The 15794-nt window shown below is 47.5% G+C and overlaps 1 protein-coding gene across 2 annotated transcripts in view; it reads left to right on the forward strand.

The window, feature by feature from the left end:
• clint1a (clathrin interactor 1a) overlaps positions 1–14014 on the forward strand; it is a 23170-nt gene extending 9156 nt beyond the window's left edge. Inside the window, exons 4-12 of one of the 2 annotated variants that reach the window (XM_082956070.1) lie at positions 764–872; positions 1429–1599; positions 4898–5102; positions 6195–6414; positions 6540–6633; positions 9499–9546; positions 9681–9952; positions 10441–10636; positions 11543–14014. In XM_082956070.1, coding sequence (XP_082812196.1) covers positions 764–872; positions 1429–1599; positions 4898–5102; positions 6195–6414; positions 6540–6633; positions 9499–9546; positions 9681–9952; positions 10441–10636; positions 11543–11868 — 1641 coding nt within the window. In that variant the 3' untranslated portion in view covers positions 11869–14014. The remainder of the gene's footprint in view (positions 1–763; positions 873–1428; positions 1600–4897; positions 5103–6194; positions 6415–6539; positions 6634–9498; positions 9547–9680; positions 9953–10440; positions 10637–11542) is intronic. The other variant, XM_082956071.1, reaches the window with a different exon arrangement.
• Positions 14015–15794: the final 1780 nt, after the last annotated feature.

A 15794-nucleotide genomic window follows, 5' to 3' on the forward strand; every position in this document is an offset into this window, starting at 1 on the left:
ATAGATAAAGACAGAAAGTAAGTCACTCCCTGTATATACACTGAGTGGACAAAACATTAGGAACACCTTCCTAATATTGCTTTTCACCGCCCCCTTTTGCCCTCAGAACAGCCTCAATTTGTCGATGCATGGACTCTACATTGTTGACTCCAATGCTACCCACAGTTGTCAAGTTGGCTGGATGTCCTTTGGGTGGTGGACCATTCTAGATACATACAGGAAACTGAATGTAGCAGCGTGGCAGTTATTGACACACTCAAAGCGGTGCACCCGGCACCTACTACCATTCCCTTCAAAGGCACTTCAATCTTTTGTCTTGCCCATTCACCCTCTGAATGGCACACATACACAATCCATGTCTCAAGGCTTAACAATCCTTCTTTAACCTGTCTCCTCCCCTTCATCTACACACATTGAAGTGGATTTAACAAGTGACATCAATAAGGGATCATAGTTTTCACCTGGTCAGTCTTTCATGAAAAGAGCAGGTGTTCCTAATGTTTTGGACTCAGTGTATGCTCCCAACATTGTAATGGGTAAACCTTGGTTAGGTTGGCAGCATAGTGTGACTTCCTTTCTTTTTACAACCAAGACATAAGCCATGGTTATTCAACTCCAGACCTCGAGGGCTGAGGTCTGCTCTCCCAGTCTCTGTTGTTGCCCCAGATCATCAGAAACGGTTGAGACTATGACCTGTCATAAAAATAACCGAGGGGCCATCATAAGCAGTTCTAACAATAGGTTTCCATCTCTTCTCCCCCAGTCTCTGCTGCTGTTGTCCCACCTCATTAGGAACGGTTCAGAGAGAGTTGTCACCAGCGCCAGAGAACACATCTACGACCTACGATCTCTAGAGAGCTACCACTTCGTAGGCAAGTAATCTCTCTGCCTGACACTATAGAAACAGAATCCTGACTCTATGGCTGTCTCTCTCTTGACTGTAGTGTAGAATCTGTGTTAAATGTTAAGGTTTGTTGTCTGTCCTCAGTACACCTCTGTACACCAGTGTGCGAGTTTGTAATGAAATGTTAGTTTAGAACCAGACAAAAGGGCCAGTGTTCAGTCGGTGTTGTATCATTCAGGAAGAGATGGTGCACTAAGCACTGCTTAAACCACAACCAGCTCCAGCAGACGGAAGGTAAATCACTCCCCTTACCACCATATAGCCTTGTGAACCCAGACTGACAAGCTGTTTTACAAGGTCTTTTTTATTCACACAGTACTGTGGACACTTCTTCTGCATTTTGTCTTCTCAAAAGATGTCCCACCTGACATTCTGATTACACTGATCAGCTTCCTACACATTGAGAAGGCATATATGTTTATAGGGGAATGGAACACTAACAGCTTGCCAATAACCTTCAGCTACTCTCTTGTTTCTCTACCCCTCTCTCTCTCTCTTGTTTCTCTACCTCTCCCTCTGTGTAGATGAGAACGGTAAGGACCAGGGAGTGAACGTACGTCAGAAGGTGAAGGAGATGGTGGATCTGATCCAGGATGATGATAGACTGAGAGAGGAGAGGAAGAAGGCAAAGAAGAACAAAGACAAATACATCGGAGTGTCCTCTGACAGTATTGGGGGGGGGTTCAGCAGATACAGTAAGTCCTCTGACAGTATTGGGGGGGGGTTCAGCAGATACAGTAAGTCCTCTGACAGTATTGGGGGAGGGTTCAGCAGATACAGTAAGTCCTCTGACAGTATTGGGGGAGGGTTCAGCAGATACAGTAAGTCCTCTGACAGTATTGGGGGGGGGTTCAGCAGATACAGTAAGTCCTCTGACAGTATTGGGGGAGGGTTCAGCAGATACAGTAAGTCCTCTGACAGTATTGGGGGGAGGGTTCAGCAGATACAGTAAGTCCTCTGACAGTATTGGGGGGAGGGTTCAGCAGATACAGTAAGTCCTCTGACAGTATTGGGGGGAGGGTTCAGCAGATACAGTAAGTCCTCTGACAGTATTGGGGGGAGGGTTCAGCAGATACAGTAAGTCCTCTGACAGTATTGGGGGGAGGGTTCAGCAGATACAGTAAGTCCTCTGACAGTATTGGGGGGAGGGTTCAGCAGATACAGTAAGTCCTCTGACAGTATTGGGGGAGGGTTCAGCAGATACAGTAAGTCCTCTGACAGTATTGGGGGAGGGTTCAGCAGATACAGTAAGTCCTCTGACAGTATTGGGGGAGGGTTCAGCAGATACAGTAAGTCCTCTGACAGTATTGGGGGAGGGTTCAGCAGATACAGTAAGTCCTCTGACAGTATTGGGGGAGGGTTCAGCAGATACAGTAAGTCCTCTGACAGTATTGGGGGAGGGTTCAGCAGATACAGTAAGTCCTCTGACAGTATTGGGGGAGGGTTCAGCAGATACAGTAAGTCCTCTGACAGTATTGGGGGAGGGTTCAGCAGATACAGTAAGTCCTCTGACAGTATTGGGGGAGGGTTCAGCAGATACAGTAAGTCCTCTGACAGTATTGGGGGAGGGTTCAGCAGATACAGTAAGTCCTCTGACAGTATTGGGGGGGGGGTTCAGCAGATACAGTAAGTCCTCTGACAGTATTGGGGGAGGGTTCAGCAGATACAGTAAGTCCTCTGACAGTATTGGGGGGGGGTTCAGCAGATACAGTAAGTCCTCTGACAGTATTGGGGGAGGGTTTCAGCAGATACAGTAAGTCCTCTGACAGTATTGGGGGGGGGTTCAGCAGATACAGTAAGTCCTCTGACAGTATTGGGGGGGGGGGTTCAGCAGATACAGTAAGTCCTCTGACAGTATTGGGGGGGGGGTTCAGCAGATACAGTAAGTCCTCTGACAGTATTGGGGGGGGGGTTCAGCAGATACAGTAAGTCCTCTGACAGTATTGGGGGAGGGGGGTTCAGCAGATACAGTAAGTCCTCTGACAGTATTGGGGGGAGGGGGGTTCAGCAGATACAGTAAGTCCTCTGACAGTATTGGGGGGGAGGGGGGTTCAGCAGATACAGTAAGTCCTCTGACAGTATTGGGGGGGAGGGGGGTTCAGCAGATACAGTAAGTCCTCTGACAGTATTGGGGGGAGGGGGGTTCAGCAGATACAGTAAGTCCTCTGACAGTATTGGGGGGGGGAGGGTTCAGCAGATACAGTAAGTCCTCTGACAGTATTGGGGGGGGGGGGGGGGAGGGTTCAGCAGATACAGTAAGTCCTCTGACAGTATTGGGGGGGGGGGGGGGGGGGTTCAGCAGATACAGTAAGTCCTCTGACAGTATTGGGGGGGGGTTCAGCAGATACAGTATTGGGGGGGGGGGGGGTTCAGCAGATACAGTAAGTCCTCTGACAGTATTGGGGGGAGGGTTCAGCAGATACAGTATTCGGGGGGGGGGGGGGGGTTCAGCAGATACAGTAAGTCAAACACTCACTCACACATATACAGGGCATTCGGAAAGTATTTAGACCCCTTGACTTATTCAACATTTTGTTATGTTACAGCCTTATTCTAAAATTGATTAAATCGATTTTTTTTCTCATCAATCTACACACAATACCCCATAATGACAATAGCAAAAACAAGTTTTTATACATTTTTGCCCCCAAAAAACAACTGGAAATATCACATTTACTTAAGTATTCAGACCCTTTACTCAGTACTTTGTTGAAGCACATTGGACAGCCTCGAGTCTTCTTGGGTATGACGCTACAAGCTTGGCACACCTGTATTTGGGGAGTTTCTCCCATTCTTCTCTGCAGATCCTCTCAAGCTCTGTCAGGTTGGATGGGGAACGTCGCTGCACAGCTATTTTCAGGTCTCTCCAGAGATGTTGGATTGGGTTCAAGTCTGGGCTCTGGCTGGGCCCCTCAAGGACATTCAGAGACTGGCCCCGAAGCCACTCCTGCGTTGTCTTGGCTATGTGCTTAGGGTTGTTGTCCTGTTGGAAGATGAACCTTCACCCCAGTCTGAGGTTCTGAGCGCTCTGGAGTAGGTTTTCATCAAGGATCTCTCTGTACTTTGCTCCGTTCATCTTTCCCTCGATCCTGACTAGTCTCCCAGTCCCTGTCGCTGAAAAACATCCCCACAGCATGATGCTGCCACCACCATGCTTCACCATAGGGATGGTGCCAGGTTTCCTCCACACATGACACTTGGCATTCAGGCCAAAGAGTTCAATATTGGTTTCATCAGACCAGAGAACCTTGTTTCTCATGGTCTGAGTCCTTTAGGTGCCTTTTGGCAAACTCCAAGCGGGCTGTCGTGCCTTTTACTGAGGAGTGGCTTCCGTCTGGCCACACTACCATAACGGTTTGATTGGTGGAGTGCTGCAGAGATGGTTGTCCTTCTGGAAGGTTCTCCCATCTCCACAGAGGACCTCTGGAGCTCTGTCAGAGTGACCATCGGGTTCTTGGTCACCTCCCTGACCAAGGCCCTTCTCCCCCCTTTGCTCAGTTTGGCCAGGTGGCCAGCTCTAGGAACTTCCATTTAAAAATGGAGGTCACTGTGTTCTTGGGGGACCTTCAATGCTGCAGAAATGTTTTGGTACCCTTCCCCAGATCTGTGCCTCGACACAATCCTGTATCGGAGCTCTACGGACAATTCCTTCGACTTCATGGCTTGGTTTTTGCTCAGACATACACTGTACCTTTTTATATAGATGGGTGTGTTCCTTTCCAAATCATGTCCAACCAGTTGAAATTAGCACAGGTGGACTCCAATCAAGTTGTAGAAACAGCTGAGTGGGTAGATTGTGTAGATTGATTTGAATGATTAAAAAATACATTTAAGTAATCAATTTCAGCTGTAACAAAATGTGGAAAACGTCAAGGGGTCTGAATACTTTCCGAATGCACTCTATACATTGGAGTGTCTTCTGATCTTATTGGCCTCTAACACAAAGTCACTATTCTCTCGCTCTTTCTCTTTGTCTATTACCCCCTCCCCCAGCAGGTGATCGGTATGACTCCAGCAGCTCTGGCGGTAATGAGGGAAGCAGCAGAGGGAAGTGGGATGAGGACTGGAAGAGAGACCAAGGCCAGTTCCCCTTCAGTGAGAAACTGGGGGAGATCAGTGATAAGATCGGCAGCACCATCGATGACACAATCAACAAGTTCAGGAAGCAGAGCAGAGATGATTCACCAGACCGATTCAGGTTAGGAAAGAGACGACACACCAGACAGATGATTCAGGTTAGGAGAGAGAAGAGTTCCACTGGGTGAGATTGAAAGAGGAAGGAAATTAATGACTCAAATGGAGAGGGGGGGGGGGGGGGGGGAATACTGAGGTACAGGGATAAATTAGAGCTACCCGCTGTCCTCTTCATATCATATTACAGTATGTTAGAGCTAGCCGCTGTCCTCTTCATATCATATTACAGTATGTTAGAGCTAGCCGCTGTCCTCTTCATATCATATTACAGTATGTTAGAGCTACCCTCTGTCCTCTTCATATCATAATACAGTATGTTAGAGCTAGCCGCTGTCCTCTTCATATCATATTACAGTATGTTAGAGCTAGCCGCTGTCCTCTTCATATCATATTACAGTATGTTAGAGCTAGCCGCTGTCCTCTTCATATCATATTACAGTACGTTAGAGCTAGCCGCTGTCCTCTTCATATCATATTACAGTATGTTAGAGCTACCCTCTGTCCTCTTCATATCATATTACAGTATGTTAGAGCTAGCCGCTGTCCTCTTCATATCATATTACAGTATGTTAGAGCTAGCCGCTGTCCTCTTCATATCATATTACAGTATGTTAGAGCTACCCGCTGTCCTCTTCATATCATAATACAGTATGTTAGAGCTACCTGCTGTCCTCTTCATATCATATTACAGTATGTTAGAGCTACCCGCTGTCCTCATATCATATTACAGTACGTTAGAGCTACCTGCTGTCCTCCTCATATCATATTACAGTATGTTAGAGCTACCTGCTGTCCTCATATCATATTACACTGTTAGAGCTACCCGCTGTCCTCTTCATATCATAATACAGTACGTTAAACTACGTGCTGTCCTCATATCATATTACAGTATGTTAGAGCTGTCCTCCTCATATCATATTACACTATGTTAGAGCTGTCCTCCTCATATCATATTACACTATGTCAGAACTACCTGCTGTCCTCATATCATATTACAGTATGTCAACATCCTGATGTTCTGTCATACTTTAGTCACACTATTTGAATTGAATTGTCGTCTTTTTCACCCTGTTTGCGTCCTTTCTGGTCGCCGTAGTGACGAGGAGGAGCGAGGTCGCCCGTCACGGAACGGCCAGTCTGGAAGGTCGGTGTTCAAAGACGAGGAGGAAACCGTGACGACCAAGAGTGTCCAGATCGTTCAGGCAACAGAAACCACAGCAACCAGGAAGCGAGGCGGGGTTCCGTCCAAAACTGTGTCCCTGGGAGCCGCGGCCCACTACACAGGAGACAAAAGCCCCGATACCTCCACCAAACAGGTGTGTGCACATTCAGTCCAAGCTGGTCCCCTTTAGCTTATTGCTGCTATCTGGTGTTAACAGTGGACAGTGCTGTCTCGCTCCCTGTCTCTCTACTCACATCTCTCCTCTCCTCTCTGTTCCAGACTCCGTCCGCAGCAGCACCCCAGCCCTCCAGTAGTGGTCTGGCTGACCTATTCATGGTAGATACAGGACCCAGCCAGCCTGCAGCAGCCACCGGTAACTACACACTGAGAAGACCTCATGGAGAGTTGGGGGGAGGTAGTGTAGTTATGGGACATCACGGAGGGTTGGGGGGAAGGTAGTGTAGTTACGGGACATCTTGGGGGGGGGGGGGGGGAAGGTTGTGTAGTTACGGGACATCTTGGGGGGGGGGGGAGGTAGTGTAGTTACGGGACATCTTGGGGGGGGGGGGGAAGGTTGTGTAGTTACGGGACATCTTGGGGGGGGGGGGGGAAGGTTGTGTAGTTACGGGACATCTTGGGGGGGGGGGGGAAGGTAGTGTAGTTACGGGACATCTTGGGGGGGGGGGAGGTAGTGTAGTTACGGGACATCTTGGGGGGGGAGGAAGGTAGTGTAGTTACGGGACATCTTGGGGGGGGAGGAAGGTAGTGTAGTTACGGGACATCTTGGGGGGGGAGGAAGGTAGTGTAGTTACGGGACATCTTGGGGGGGGGGGGAAGGTAGTGTAGTTACGGGACATCTTGGGGGGGGAGGAAGGTAGTGTAGTTACGGGACATCTTGGGGGGGGAGGAAGGTAGTGTAGTTACGGGACATCTTGGGGGGGGGGGGAAGGTAGTGTAGTTACGGGACATCTTGGGGGGGGAGGAAGGTAGTGTAGTTACGGGACATCTTGGGGGGGGGAGGAAGGTAGTGTAGTTACGGGACATCTTGGGGGGGGGGGAAGGTAGTGTAGTTACGGGACATCTTGGGGGGGGGGGGAAGGTAGTGTAGTTACGGGACATCTTGGGGGGGGAGGAAGGTAGTGTAGTTACGGGACATCTTGGGGGGGGAGGAAGGTAGTGTAGTTACGGGACATCTTGGGGGGGGAGGAAGGTAGTGTAGTTACGGGACATCTTGGGGGGGGGGAAGGTAGTGTAGTTACGGGACATCTTGGGGGGGGGGGGAAGGTAGTGTAGTTACGGGACATCTTGGGGGGGGAGGAAGGTAGTGTAGTTACGGGACATCTTGGGGGGGGGGGGGAAGGTAGTGTAGTTACGGGACATCTTGGGGGGGGAGGAAGGTAGTGTAGTTACGGGACATCTTGGGGGGGGAGGAAGGTAGTGTAGTTACGGGACATCTTGGGGGGGGAGGAAGGTAGTGTAGTTACGGGACATCTTGGGGGGGGGGGAAGGTAGTGTAGTTACGGGACATCTTGGGGGGGGAGGAAGGTAGTGTAGTTACGGGACATCTTGGGGGGGGGAGGAAGGTAGTGTAGTTACGGGACATCTTGGGGGGGAGGAAGGTAGTGTAGTTACGGGACATCTTGGGGGGGAGGAAGGTAGTGTAGTTACGGGACATCTTGGGGGGGAGGAAGGTAGTGTAGTTACGGGACATCTTGGGGGAGGAAGGTAGTGTAGTTACGGGACATCTTGGGGGGGAAGGTAGTGTAGTTACGGGACATCTTGGGGGGGAAGGTAGTGTAGTTACGGGACATCTTGGGGGGGGAGGAAGGTAGTGTAGTTACGGGACATCTTGGGGGGGAGGAAGGTAGTGTAGTTACGGGACATCTTGGGGGGGGAGGAAGGTAGTGTAGTTACGGGACATCTTGGGGGGGAGGAAGGTAGTGTAGTTACGGGACATCTTGGGGGGGAGGAAGGTAGTGTAGTTACGGGACATCTTGGGGGGGAGGAAGGTAGTGTAGTTACGGGACATCTTGGGGGCGAGGAAGGTAGTGTAGTTACGGGACATCTTGGGGGGGAGGAAGGTAGTGTAGTTACGGGACATCTTGGGGGGGAGGAAGGTAGTGTAGTTACGGGACATCTTGGGGGGGAGGAAGGTAGTGTAGTTACGGGACATCTTGGGGGGGAAGGTAGTGTAGTTACGGGACATCTTGGGGGGGGAGGTAGTGTAGTTACGTGACATCTTGGGGGGGAAGGTAGTGTAGTTACGGGACATCTTGGGGGGGGGGAAGGTAGTGTAGTTACGGGACATCTTGGGGGGGGGGAAGGTAGTGTAGTTACGGGACATCTTGGGGGGGGGAGGAAGGTAGTGTAGTTACGGGACATCTTGGGGGGGGAGGAAGGTAGTGTAGTTACGGGACATCTTGGGGGGGAGGAAGGTAGTGTAGTTACGGGACATCTTGGGGGGGAGGAAGGTAGTGTAGTTACGGGACATCTTGGGGGGGGGAGGTAGTGTAGTTACGGGACATCTTGGGGGGGAAGGTAGTGTAGTTACGGGACATCTTGGGGGGGAAGGTAGTGTAGTTACGGGACATCTTGGGGGGGAAGGTAGTGTAGTTACGGGACATCTTGGGGGGGAAGGTAGTGTAGTTACGGGACATCTTGGGGGGGAAGGTAGTGTAGTTACGGGACATCTTGGGGGGGGGAGGTAGTGTAGTTACGGGACATCTTGGGGGGGAAGGTAGTGTAGTTACGGGACATGTTGGGGGGGGGGGGGAGGGGGAAGGAAGGTAGTGTAGTTACGGGACATCTTGGGGGAGGGGGAAGGAAGGTAGTGTAGTTACGGGACATCTTGGGGGGGGGGGAAGGAAGGTAGTGTAGTTACGGGGCATCTTGGGGGGTTCCTTTTCCCTTCAGTGTCACATCTGTTCTCTGGGCCTGGGCTGGTCTCTGGAAACTCACATCTCAATCATTAAGTGTTTTATGGTTACTTTAAATGTTTACATACTGTTTTACTCATTTAATATCTATATACTGTATTCTTGTCAATGCCACTCCGACATTGCTCATCCTACTATTTATATATTTCTTAATTATATTATACTTTTGGATTTGTTTGTTGTTGTGAATTGTTAGATATTACTGCACTGTTGGAGCTAGAAACACAAGCTTGTAGCTACACCTGCAATAACATCTGTTAAATATGTGACCAATACAAATCAAATAGTATGTCTCATTCCAGACCTGATAGGAGGATTTGCTGACTTTACTTCTCCTGCTGCCTCTGTCGGTGAGTTTATAAAGCACTAGAATATTCCGAGAGATGGGGGTGGGGGGGAGGTCTGGCCACGTGGAGCCTGCTAACGTGTGTGGGAGATTTAAGTCCACTATAACCTTATTCCTCTCTTTTCTCCTCCTCTCCAGCTTCTAGTGGGAACAGTGATTTTGGGGACTGGAATGCTTTCCCTGACGGCCAGGCCCCTGTCCCCACCCCTTTAGCCCAGCCTCTGGCCCCTAGCAACACTGACCTGTTTGGGGCTCTGTCTGCCAGCTCTGCCCCGGCTCCAGCCTCAGCTGACCTGTTTGATCTGATGGGTCCGGTCCAGACTCAGTCTCTCTCTGCCTCTCAGAGCCTCACCTTCAATATGACCAGCACACAGAACATGACCAGTACCATGCCACAGTCCACATCACTGGTAAGAATATAGGACAGACATGGTACACACAAACAGTAAATGAATTCACATTGTAAGTTGTCCATATTGTGCCTGATTGACTGTTAATGAGAGGAGTGACAGTAACTGCTGTGGTTTAGAGGGACAGACACGAGAGAGCAACGGCAGAGAGTCTGCACATGCTCCTCCTTGCCTAGGGACAAAAATGCACACAATGAGAAGGAACCAGTTTGAGTCAGAAAACCATTCAATCTAATATGAGGTTGTGTTTACATAGATATTTGCATGTTTAAAAACCTGACCTACTTTAAAAAAGACAAGCTTAGTTTTGCAGATGACTCAAACCTGCCCCTTCCCAACCTGTACATTCTGGTTAGATGGGATGTGTTTTTATGTAGATTACTATAGAGACTGTAGTTCAACCTTCATATGTCACCATTATAGGTACCTTAACATTACTATCTATTGGAACTTGCTACCAAATTCTCCCTCTCTCTCTCCCCCCTCAGCCCTTCCAGGTGATGGGCGGTCCGTTGCAGCCCCAGCAGCAGCAGCAGCAGCAAGTCATGCTGGGTACACAGAATTGCGTGGGGTCAGCGATCCCCTCCACCTGGTCTGACTCCTCAGTTAACATCAGTCTGGACTTCCTGGCACCTGGTGTGCAGCCCCCCAAACCTGCCCAGCCCACCCTGAAAACACTCCAAGGTGAGCCTACAGGGTTGTACTATAGACTGGGATAGAAATAGTGCTGTGTTTATTTGGAGGGGGTTCAAAACACTGCTGAATGTCTGTTGACCAAAACGTTGGTTTGAGATCCATTCAACTGTTTGTGGAGAATCCAAGATCCCCAGCATGTGGGACTTTCTTCCTTTTACTCAGGATGGTCACAAGACAATTCAAAAGGCTTTAGGTTCAGTCAGAATGGAATAGAAGGATGCCTGGGACTACTTATTCAGTGTGGAATAGAAGGATGCTTGGGGCTACTTGGTCAGTGTGGAATAGAAGGATGCTTGGGGCTACTTGGTCAGTGTGGAATAGAAGGATTCTTGGGGCTACTTGGTCAGTGTGGAATAGAAGGATGCTTGGGGCTACTTGGTCACTGTGGAATAGAAGGATGCTTGGGGCTACTTGGTCACTGTGGAATAGAAGGATTCTTGGGGCTACTTGGTCAGTGTGGAATAGAAGGATGCTTGGGGCTACTTGGTCACTGTGGAATAGAAGGATGCTTGGGGCTACTTGGTCAGTGTGGAATAGAAGGATGCTTGGGGCTACTTGGTCAGTGTGGAATAGAAGGATGCTTGGGGCTACTTGGTCAGTGTGGAATAGAAGGATGCTTGGGGCTACTTGGTCAGTGTGGAATAGAAGGATGCTTGGGGCTACTTGGTCAGTGTGGAATAGAAGGATGCTTGGGGCTACTTGGTCAGTGTGGAATAGAAGGATGCTTGGGGCTACTTGGTCAGTGTGGAATAGAAGGATGCTTGGGGCTACTTGGTCAGTGTGGAATAGAAGGATGCTTGGGGCTACTTGGTCAGTGTGGAGTGTGTGTGAACCTGTGTGTGTGTGAGGTCATGCTGTCTTCTGACTCCACTTCTTCCTGTTTCTGTCTTCTAGGAGTCCAGCCCCTCCCACCTGTCAAAATGCTCTCCCAGGGATTCGCCGGCATGGGCCTCGCCCCCTCCCCCATCAGAACCCCTACAACTCCCATGATGTACCCCGGTGCTGGGATGGGCATGGCCCCCACCCAGGGCATGATGGGGATGGGCATGGCTCCCACCCAGGGCATGATGGGAATGGGCATGAACATGGGTGCTATGCCCCAGGCTAACATGACCATGGGGATGAGGATGCCAGCCATGTCTATGGGTTCTGGCATGGTACAGCAGCAGCCCAAGCAAGGAGTGGACGCCTTCGCGGATTTCGGCAACTTTAGGAAGTGAGGGAAGAGGAGGTGAAGTGAAGGAGAGGGGTGTTTGTTTTTCTCTCCATCCAACCGACTGTCCATGAAGGATTGTAAAGAGCTGCAAACAAAGAGTACTTGAATGTTGTCAAATATCAAATACTGACTGCCACCCCTCCATTTCCTGTTTCTTTCCTTTAAGTGATATATAGAGACATGAATATACATGATTGTATGTATCTTTTAATCAGTTGGAACTTGCAATCAACTACCTTTTTAGAGTGTATTCAATACAGTATGGTTGTGTGCTGTTCAGGTTTGATTCGGAGAGGACAACTAAGGGAGAGAGCGAAAAACACAGTGCCAGAATGATGCAGAGAATTTTCACTTTAAATGTATTCCAAACAAAAACCAATGATCGCAAAGTTAAATAACCCATACAATTCTATGCACAAGGACGGCTTTTACACTTGTATGGTTTGTTTAACTTCTCAATAATAGTTTTTTGTTTGAATTGCATTTTAAAGCATCATTCTGTTACCATGGAATTGTCCAGATGAAACTTCAAGAGAACGTCAGTGGGGGTTTTGCTTTACTTAACCAATTAATTGTCCAGAGTAGAAAAATAGTTTTATATGATAATCCCAACCCAATAACTCCCCATCCATCTCTTTAGAATGTCAGGTTATCTGGATCTGTTCCTTCCCTACAAATGTAAATATTACTGGTGCGACAGACAAATAAGTTATTGGGTACTTGATTATGATATGATGCCGTGAAGAGGTGGGTGTCAATTGGACGGAACCAGATGTCAATCAAGACGTTGCTATGGCATGCTACATTGCCATGGAGCCGGTCTTTAATACCTACTTTATATAACAGCGTTCCACACTCCAAATGTGGAGTTTCTGTTCAATATTACATTTAACAAATCAATCAATCGTTTATTGATGGATGGATTTAATAAGTGAATGAATGAGAAATGATTGAAAGCTGTTAATTGAAGAAGCTGTGGTAATGATAAAACACAGATCTCCTTTGTGGCCTTTCTTATGGGTATATATTTTTTAAAGAACTATAATTGTTTTGTTTTTTTTCTTGCATCCAAATAAGATGATCAGTAGATGTAGGAACAACCTGGTGGGCTGTGTTCTTTAAGTACTGCACATGGTGCCTGTAAGATGGAGGCCTTTTTCCTTCATTATAATTTACAGGAGACAGACGGAGAGACGATACAACTATAGTGTTCATGACAGTTACTGTTAGGAGTCTACAGCACAGTATGTATGCGTGGTTCTTACTACTCCCTCTGTCCCCTGGGACCCTCGTGGAATAGGGGGGAAGATGTCCCTAGATGCTGATCTTGGGTCAGTTTTGAGTTTCCCTCCACTAATGGTTTAGGTTGGGATTGGGGGTGGGGAAGCTGATCCTAGCTCTGTACTTGGGGGAAAATTCACCCCGGAGTGGATCTCTGAAGGAGAGGTTTCTCAGACAGTGCAGGTCTAGGAGAGGATTTCTCTTGTTTTTTTGGGGGGGTACAACTCATATGGCACCCTATACACTTTATAGTGCACTACTTCTGACCAGAGCCCATAGGACTCGGGTCAAAAGTAGTGCACTATATAGGAAATGGGTACATGTGGAAGTCATGACCATTTTTACAAGTTCAGCGAGTACCTCACATGTAAACTAGACTCCTCTGTTTCAGAGCTATGTCCTCTTCCAGGAGTTAGGGTCAATTCCATTTCAATTCTGGAAGTACACTGAAATTCCAGTTTTCTTCAATGCTTTTCATAAAGAAAATGTTGAATATAGTTTACGTTCTAAATCGACAAATGGAATTGACCCCAACCCTGCACAGATAAACACACAGTAGCCTTTTGTCTGAGCTGAGGCATTACCTGCTGGAAACGACCAAAATGTAGCAACTCTTGTTTGTTTTTTCTAAGAGATGATGTCCTTAGGGGGTTGTGTTTTATTCTTTCGCTGGTTTAATTTTTTTCTACTTATTACAATTGTTCTGAGATCTTCTGTAATGTGGTATTGTTACATAAAATAAAAACACTAGTTTATGCAAATTAAGAAAAAGTGACGCATCACCAACGAAAAGAGCCTTGAGAAAATGTTTTCGTTTGATTTGACTGTCCCATGATCCTTTATCTACGGCATTAAAACAGTTGATTACAGTTTTCTAATGAAGTGTTTATTTCACTTAATACTAATTTAGTGACTATTTTAGATGGCCTTGGAACCTGCTGAGACCGACACACACACAGTGCAGCCCTACAGACACACACAGTGCAGCCCTACAGACACACACAGTGCAGCCCTACAGACACACACAGTGCAGCCCTACAGACACACACAGTGCAGCCCTACAGACACACACAGTGCAGCCCTACAGACACACACAGCCAGTGGGCTTGAATAGATCAGATTGAGGTATAAGAGCAGAGAGTAATTTTAAACTCAAGTACTGTAGGACAATGGCTTGTCTCAGACAACGTTTGATCAATTTAACAGATCCTGCACGGCTCCAAGATATGGAAATTATGACGGTTTATTGTCCTTCGGTAGCCTCTGTAGTTTAGAGACAGAAAGCAAAAACTACACAACAGCAATGACATGCAGTTAAATCATGCTGTTTATGGCTAATGTGGGCATTAAAGAAAACAATCTGAAATGTCTAGACAAATAAGAGTTGTGCCATCTGCAATCTGAACCTTCCCCATCTCCATTATTCATAACACATATGAGGTCCTCTGAGATCAGACCACACTGCCATTTGTGCTCTAGCTGACAGAAAAGCAATATAATGGGACAAACAGTAGGCTTTCCTCTTTTTAGAGGCAACATGCCTCCATGTTACCTGGAGTTGGCAGGTCGGGCATAGCATGGATGACATGTGTTTTCTGCATTGATGCAGTTGTTTTGAGATTATACTCTGCATATTTATAAGCAAAATGTAACGACATTCATTGGGTTAGTATCATTTTGATCCTCACTATATCAGGATAATGTACAATTAAATGTATCTTTAGTTATATGAATCCTTTTAGACTTGTTTTTCACTTCAAGTGACTCAAGATGTCTTAGAATGAGTCTACACTGCCCTCTGGTGGTTATTTACAGTGGTGCACCCCATGCCTGCATATCAATACTGTGTTTCATATGACCCAGAGGCAAAGACCAGATGAGAAAAGACAGACAAGGGAAGACAGCTTGATCATTTATATTTTATTGATTATTGTATGCATAAAGCAGAGAATACATATCAATATGATATACAGTAGCAGTGAGACTTCATGGTTCACTGCTAGTTGGTCTAAACCAGTGTAGATACTGTAGTAGGTGTTGATGGGTCAGTCTTGGTAAAGCTTCAGCTTGTTGCACCTTGAGGTCAAGTAACTTTCCTGGAGATTTGCCACAAGCCCGGGTGCCAGTCTGTCTGCTTCTGCTCATGTATGGCATGGAAACTCCATAAGGAGTTGGCAAGAGAGCAGGCTGGCTTCCAGTTCCATGCTAGGTTGCCACCTCCACTGGATAAAATACACAACAGGTTCAGAGTGGTTGTAGGTTGACTAGAAGCACGTTCTCTCCCCGTATGAAGAGCTTGTTGATGTGGTGCGTGTGAACTCTCCCATAGGGCTGGGACACTTCTTTCTTCTGGGACCGTCTTCTCTGGGGCCCCTCAGTCCCTGATTCCTGACCTTTAACATTTGACCCCTGGGTCTTATTTTTTTTATTTCACCTTTATTTAACCAGGTAGGCCAGTTGAGAACAAGTTCTCATTTACAACTGCGACCTGGCCAATATAAAAGCAGTGTGACACAAACAACACAGAGTTACACATGGGAATAACAAGGGTACAGTCAATAACACAATAGAAAAATCTATATACAGTGTGTGCAAATGTAGTAAGATTAGAGAGCTAAGGCAATAAATAGGCCATAGTGGTGAAATAAT

The sequence above is a fragment of the Salmo salar genome, chromosome 09 (assembly GCF_965601325.2).
Source record: "Salmo salar chromosome 09, fSalSal1, whole genome shotgun sequence".
Taxonomy (NCBI): domain Eukaryota; kingdom Metazoa; phylum Chordata; class Actinopteri; order Salmoniformes; family Salmonidae; genus Salmo; species Salmo salar.